At 45.0% G+C, this 7,610-nt stretch overlaps 3 protein-coding genes across 3 annotated transcripts; all 3 read left to right on the forward strand.

Annotated features, from left to right (window-relative positions):
- Positions 1-31: 31 nt before the first annotated feature.
- On the forward strand, positions 32-1,060 carry TEOVI_000865300 (inositol polyphosphate kinase, putative; the record flags this gene model as incomplete). Its single annotated transcript, XM_067220091.1, has 1 exon — positions 32-1,060. The coding sequence occupies one exon, from the start codon at positions 32-34 to the stop codon at positions 1,058-1,060; it is 1,029 nt and encodes a 342-aa protein (XP_067076192.1).
- Positions 1,061-1,995: 935 nt separating this feature from the next.
- Positions 1,996-2,463, forward strand: TEOVI_000865400 (dynein light chain type 1, putative; the record flags this gene model as incomplete). The annotated part of the gene is made up of 1 exon (XM_067220092.1): positions 1,996-2,463. The coding sequence occupies one exon, from the start codon at positions 1,996-1,998 to the stop codon at positions 2,461-2,463; it is 468 nt and encodes a 155-aa protein (XP_067076193.1).
- A 733-nt stretch (positions 2,464-3,196) lies between these two features.
- On the forward strand, positions 3,197-7,036 carry TEOVI_000865500 (WD domain, G-beta repeat, putative; the record flags this gene model as incomplete). The annotated part of the gene is made up of 1 exon (XM_067220093.1): positions 3,197-7,036. One exon carries the CDS (start codon positions 3,197-3,199, stop codon positions 7,034-7,036), a length of 3,840 nt encoding a protein of 1,279 aa, XP_067076194.1.
- Positions 7,037-7,610: the final 574 nt, after the last annotated feature.

Raw genomic sequence — 7,610 nt, forward strand, 5'->3', positions numbered from 1 at the left:
TGCTTTGGAAAATAGAAGGTAACGTAGGGGAATGTTAAATATTTGCCAAAACTTGTCTTCCGTTGCAAAACCGGATCTAATTGTCGTGAGTGGTCACAAATGCAACATTCAGCGAGGGCCTCAAACTTCTATTGGCACACCAACTATCACAAAAAGGGTTACAGCTTGGGAGGCGCTCATATACCTGGAGATGTTGCTGGCAGAAGATGAGGCATTTGCGATTTTGGCAACGTTTGTTCCACCGCTCGTAGCGCTGTTGCCTCCAGAGAATTTTGCTTCGGATAATTGGGTTTATGTCCATGATCCGGCGTCGCGACCTTTACTAAAGTCAATTTTCGCGCAACTAAAACAGATGAGCGCTGACACACATGGATACAATGAAGTAATGGACACAACTCGTTGGGAAATAATTTTAGTTGATGTAACCGCGACATTTCATAAACCTTGTGTGCTTGATATCAAACTTGGATATGTGCGGCATTCACCGCACACATTACCCGACAAGGTGGAGCGCATACGTAAGAGGCAGCTTCGACGAAGCCAACCCATACGGTTTTGCGGTGCACATCACCAATTTTGTCGCCAAAATAACGACATCGGGGAGTGCTTTGAATTAGAAGAGTTCACAAAAGACATGGGTTATGCACTGGAAACAGAAGAGAGCCACCGCCGTGCACTTCGCTCCTTTTTTACCACAGCATCCCTAATGACCACATCGAATACCAATGAGACGACCATAATTGACGATCGGCATGCAATGGCGCGCTCGCGGTGCTGCCGTCAGCGCGTTCAAAAGTTAGTTGATTTCTTAAAGGGTCATTTGGGTCAAATGCTATTGGAGAGAATAGCATTTGTGTCCGCGTCGTTATTGATTGTGTACGATGCGACGGGGTGTTGCGGCAGAAATGTTACCGTAAGTGAAGGGATCAATAGTATGAATGATATGGTGAACGTTTATTTGATTGACTTCTCTCGCTCAGGCGACAGGCGGTTACACTTTCCTGAGGAAGTGGTTGGGTTTGTTCAAGGTTTGGAAAAAATTATTTTTCTTCTTTCATGATGAGAACCGGCGATCTTCGGTATTTCGTTTGTTTTAAATTTGGTAGTATGACATGGTGTTTTATATTTATTCGATCTCACTCTCTTTTTACCCCTTTCCTCTCGTTGAAATAGATATATATGTATATGTTATAGTGCACATCTATCTTCTTTTTCAGTCCACTGATTTCTCCCCTTTGTTTCTATTATTCTCTACTTTTCCTTTCCACACTTTCGCTCTCGCGCCACCACTGTGATGATGACCTCAGGGTGCGCAGATGGTTCCCCACCCGCGAGCCGATTAATGTAGCACAGAAATTATACGTTGTTAACTTTTTATCGCATAACACTCTTCAAATTCATACATTTGCACGTTTGCGCTGATGCTTCCGAGTTATATTGCTAGTTGGGAGCTTTTTTTTTGATGCTGCTGCTTGAAATTTTCTGTGGTGGTAAAAGTTAACTTCTTGTATCATCGTACTGCGTAGAGGCATTCATTTGCATGTATGTATGTTCCTGCATACCACATTGATGAGGAGCCGCAGAACTGTTGTTGGAGGTCTGCCGACTTGGGATTACACCGGGTGTGGAGCGTCAGAAGAGCATGATATTATGGATGGAATATGGTTTCTCGTGTTTTATGTGTTTGGTAGCTTGAAAGTTCTTTCGTCTTTTCGATATTTATGATTTGCGACGAGAATCGTGTTTTTGACGCCAGTTATTTTTCGTGTTCAGTAGTTGAGTCCCTCGACCCTTGGTCTCTCGCACGTTTAACACTTAAACTTCCAATCACCCCTACTCGAATTTAAGGATAAAATAGTATTTCAACTGTTGTTTCTTCTTCGTGTGGATAATTCAAGTACACCTTATCTGTTTCTTTCCCCCATCTAATCTATATATTTTGTCTTAGGTATCGCCTCATAGATTCCTTTATCTTAAAGAAAAGAAGATCTTTAGATGTCGAGTGGAAGCCATCGTTCCCCCTCGGCCATGCGGCCCTCCACTCGAATAAGTTCAATTGGTGCCACGAGCAACCGCTCCTCCACTCATAACACAGAAACGGAGCTGGACCCGTTTGTGGCTTCCCTGTCACGCGTGACGGTGTACACAGACATTCCCGACAAAACATTGCAACGCATTATGAGCATTACAGTGGACGCATACAACCGATTTGTGCTCGTTCCCACTCGCAACACATGGCGGAAGGAGGAGGGATCGCGGAAGGAGCTCGAACGCGAGGTGGAGCGTACCGCATTGAGGGATATCGCACAGGCAGTGAAAGTAAATGTAGAAGCTGCCCTTGGAGGGACTTGGCACGTTATTTATGGGCGGTCATTTGCCACATATGTCACACACCAGCAGCGTTGCTTCTGCCACTTCCAGTTAGACGGAGCGAATGTTGTGGTGTGGCGCCATGGCGGTTAGAATGGAAGGGACAGCAGTTAAAGTACGGTTGCTGGCGAGCGCACGTTTGTCCGTACGTATGCACGGTTTGTGTCCTTTAGGTCGCTGAAAATCGCTTGTGATACTCAGAGCGATAGGTCTTCTAATCGAAGTTTGTTTGTGGCAGGCACTTCGTTACTTTTTCCCACTTTTTTTTTAAAAAATTGTTCTTGAAGGCGCTGACACGTGGTTGTGCCCTTCAGTTTTTCTTTCGACGGATCATCGTTGAGATAAATGCAATAACAAGGGATCATTTGAGAAGAAATGAGATAGAAAGAGTGTGTGTATGTGTGTGCGATGGTAGAGAGAATAGGGGAAGGTGAAAGCTTTTAAACCTGATTGGTGCTTTCTTTCTTTCTTTCCTATCCCTTAATCCTCTTGGTGCGGTTGATGTATGTACGAAGGGTTGGGGATGTTGACCCCTCGAGAAACGTGTTCACACTGTGTGTAAAGAAAATATGTGATAACTTAGAGATATCTATGCTGCGCAGTTTTATTTTTCCGTGGTTTTGCCGTTCTCTTTCACAACCGCGTTCTGTAAAGCTCGCTTTCCTTTCGTTCTACACCTTGCCTCTCTTGGATTTGACACAATTTATAATTAAAGCAATAGTTCTGATTAGAAAGCGTTTGGAGAAACGCAGTGAGCAGGCGGAGCCTGTCTTCACCCGTCTCACGAATTTTAGTTTTTGCTTTTTTTTCTTTGGCTTATCTGACAATGCAAGACATGCGTATGTTTAATGTATGTGCTCTGCTCAGCCACAATGACAGCAGTGCCGATATCATTCGAGGGGGGTTTGGAGGTTTTCCGAATGGAATGTGTTTAGAAGATTTTCGTACTTTTGTACTTCAGAACGTATTATCGAAGCCGGAGGGTGAAGAGGGTACCGAAACGCGTCGTTGTACAACATCTAAAACAACCATTATGAATTTACTTACGGATGTGGATGCAGAAACACTGAGAATGAGAAGTGGTGGTGCCAGCGGTCTTCAACCGCGGTTTTCAAAGCAACCCTTGTTCTCTTTTTCACGAAGGAAATCTGGCAAACCGCGCAGCTTTGGTTCGGTTCTCATGGAGGCGGATGAAAATGATAAACTTTGTCATTTGGACTACCTTTTTAGCCTTGTAGATTCCGATCGTGATGGATTTATCACATGGGATGATATGTTACAGCGTGCTGTAGAGGAGGCGACACAAGACATTACATCGGCACTTCAGAGTATGCACTCCTACTCCTTCTTCCGTTCCTCCACAAGATCGAGGGCCATAAAGTCGATTCACGGACTTCCGCAGCATAAATCCCTTTTTGCTGTCGTCACAGGTTCTCATCCTCTAACTCTTATGAAGAGGTCAGACTTCAGTATAGCCAAGCAGTTCACACCGAGGGAAGTTGGAGGTGCAGCACCGACCTCAGTGGAGTACCTTCCGGGACCTGATATTTTACTAAGTTATTCTAGGGACGACGCGACAATTCGTGGTTGGTGGAACTTTTTGTCCGTTAGCCGCATGGGTGTCATGAATCCCTTACATCTGGATGGGATTGTGCGAAGATTGAGATTAGGGAACAGTTCTCTTCCTTACTCTTTCTTCACAGCCGGGAGCAATGGCAACATTCAGCACTGGAAGGTACCCAAACAACGATACGTGTGTGATATGGTTAGCGAGCACGTATACAAGGGCATTCACTCGTGTGAAAGCGGTGGCATTATTGACTTTGTAATGACTGATGAATGGTTCTTCTCCGTGGGGTTTGATCATCGCGTGGTCTCGACGAATGTAGAAACAGGTCGTTCCGTTGTTATGGGTCAGATGACGGAGACCATTCGGTTTGTAGAGTATAATAAACCTTTTAATTGTTTTCCGTGTGTCACATATGGAAACGAACTCTTACTGTGGGATGTTCGTTCCTCGTCCGAGTCTCGTAGTACACCACTTGTCGACGACTCATTTAAGGTCCACAGAGGGAGTGTAATTGGTTTAACCAATGCACCGGGACTGCCGCAGGTGATCACAGCAGACAACACAGGGAGAATAAAAATATGGGATCTTCGGCTTCTTCGTTGCGTGCAGACGCTGTTTGCTGACGGGTCTTCCGAGAGTGACTTTAGTTTGGACATGGTGGGCAAAGAGTTAAACGGGTCAAAAAATGGTACTTCCCACAACTCTAAGAACTTCAAAACTGGAAAAAGTCGATGTATTTCCTCCTTTTGTTACTTTGCCAACACACATGAAATTGTGTCTAGCTCGGCTGACGCATTAGTTTCGCTGCGATATGATCGCCGTAGCGACTGTACTATTGCCGATGCCGACGTCTTATATTACGCATGCTTTGATGAGCAGCATGAACTAATTGTATTACAGGGTCCTACCCGTACAAGTGTGTGGGACGCTAAAGGCGGTTACCGGCGCTCGCTTTTTGATCGAGTCACCCAATCGGATATTCCTATTGGCAGGTATGAAGTTGTTGCCATGTGCGTCGACCCGATACGAAATCGTATATTTTATGCCTTAGCTGAAGGTGTCATTGAGGTTCGTTCATCAAAGGATTATGTACTGATCGACACCTACTCGATGCACAATTCAGAAATAAGGGAAATGTGTTTTAGTTACAAACACAACATGTTAGTTAGCATGGCTGAGAATGGGGTGATTTCTGTTCGCAACGAAAAGCGATCCGTGCCATGGACGATGAGTATTTCCGTCTCCAAAAGAAAGTTGCGATCCCTCATTTTGAGCGACGAACTTGGTTTTATTTGTTGTTGTGACGACCATTACATTTATTTTATCGATTACAGGCAAACGTCCCTCGTCCCTTTCCCCATAGAAGCGCCGTTCCCCGTACACGTGATGGCTATATTCGGTACATTACCAGTACTGGCACTCGGAAGTAAGGAGGGACAGATTGTTCTGTGGTCACTTCCACCCGCAGAAGTGAGTTACACAATGTTAGCTTCCATCAACTTGGAAGGTATTGCAAAGTCTCAGGGCCAAAAACCAATCGCACGGCCTAAAAAGGATAATGAGGACAGTTCATCACTTGGAAATGAAACTACATGGCTGCCACTTGGACTTGGTGAAACCAAGGAATACAAATATCAAGAGGAATTATTACCATCCGTTGCCGCGGCATCCGTCAAGGCAAGTAGTGAGTCCTGCGACAGTTCCCTGTGCAGTTTACTGCGTGAAATTTGCCGCAAAGAATCCAGTAGCTTGATTACAGCCATTGCATTTGATGACGTTTTGCACAACCTTTTCGTCGCAGATGGAAGCGGTAAAATATTTGTTTACTCTCTTTGTCCCTTGGTGCAGGACTATGGACTACTGCCTTGCTCATTTGAGAAGCGCACAAGGTACAGGCTTCGGGATGTGCCGAGAGATTCAAGGCTATCGAATACTCCTCCACTAGCGCACACCATCACCGCCCATCACTCAGCCGCAAACTACATGACGTGGTTTCCTGGTCTGCGGGTCATTATATCATGTGGAGGTGACTCCAATGTAAAACTTTTTGACGTGGACGGAAGGGAGGTTGGGCAATTGCTCATGACACGCCTTCCCCCGAGGCCCGCGTTTGACGCGGTGAATAATGATCGTGAAAGTAGACCAGAAACAGGTACCGTTGTGGTCAAGGAAGCTCCATATTGCCTTCCTGCTGATACGGGCACCACAAAGAAATGTGTAAGTTGTGCTCTGATGGAGGAACGAAGGCAGGAGGTTACCGCGTTTATCACGGAGGAGGATAACTCGGCGGCTCTCGGCGTCGGTCCACTCCCGTCCATCAACAGGAAGCAACACAACAGATCGGCCTTGCGCAGTGCTCGCAAAGCACCTTGTGTAACCCTCGGGGCATTCATGAAAGCAGAAGAAGAGAAAATCCCGGAGGTCGTTGAAGGGGATGTAAAACCACAGCCGGTTCCCGCCGCGACTCCGGAAATCACTTGGTTAGCAGCACTAAAGAGGAAGAAATGGCACCATGCAGCGGAGAGGTCTCGTGGCACGTACATCCACAACAGTGATATGATGACTCGCCCTGCAAAAATAGTTGGATCTTTGCCCGACTCGAAGGTTGAGTCCGGTGAGGACCTGCCAAACAACTTGAGGCGTAACGCAAATCTCCTCGAAAACGTATTGAAGGGAATAGACCCGTCTGTTGTTGGATTAACTAGGACGAAAAAACCAGGTACAGCGGTGACACCGCCACCAGGAGGTAAAACTATATCAGAATCAGGGGATGTCGGATTGAAAAAACTTACTCTTGCTGGTATTCAACTGAGTCCACGTCCTTTCAACAGTGCACTTTCGCCCGGAACAAAAACTCCGCGGTCCGGGTATCGAGGCAAAGTACAACCGATAAAAATGTCTGCTCGCGAGAAGTGGGAGTTTTGCACCGGTGAACCCTTCGACGCACAACACAACGTGGGAGAAGACGATGTAAGTAGGCAGTTAGATGAACTTGTTCACATGTATGAAAAGGAAATGCATCGTTGCTTCCGCGGTGGGAAGCGACATGAGAAAATTAAAAAGAACAAAGCCTCATTCCTTCAAGACAGTTCATAGGTGTAGAGGTTTGACATAATATATTGGATATTAAAAAAAAGAAATTCACCGGTCCCTTGCCTTTGGATTGTGAATTGCGGATCGTTTCACTTTTCATTTTTCACTGTCATACTCACTTTCACTTTTATTTTGTTTACATTGCTGACATCATACATTATCCAACAACTGTCTTTGGCTGAACGACCTATGGTTTCATTCTTTTAGTTGTTTGTAGCGTTGTCATTAGAGCTCTGAGGACGTAGGCAAATATGCACTAAAAGGGTGTTTTGTTTTTTCTTTCCATAAAACAAAGAGAGAGCGGAGAAAAGGGAGAAAGAAACAGCGAAAATGTTCCGTCAAAAATTAAAAAAATATATGGTTTCTCTTTTTTTGTTTCATCTTTCAAACACGGCCCCATGTTTTTCTTGTTGGTTGTCTACGTGCCTCTTTCCACATCTCAATGCTTGTTTTGATGTCATTTTACTAATATTGTTGTTGTTATTGTTGTGTGCGTATTACAACGATCCGTGTGTGTATATGTGTTTTGTTTGGTTATGTATTTTCTATCCATATGCACTGCTTTCGCTTTTTTTTT

The sequence above is a fragment of the Trypanosoma equiperdum genome (genome assembly GCF_001457755.1).
Source record: "Trypanosoma equiperdum strain OVI genome assembly, contig: ctg_1052, whole genome shotgun sequence".
NCBI lineage: Eukaryota > Euglenozoa > Kinetoplastea > Trypanosomatida > Trypanosomatidae > Trypanosoma > Trypanosoma equiperdum.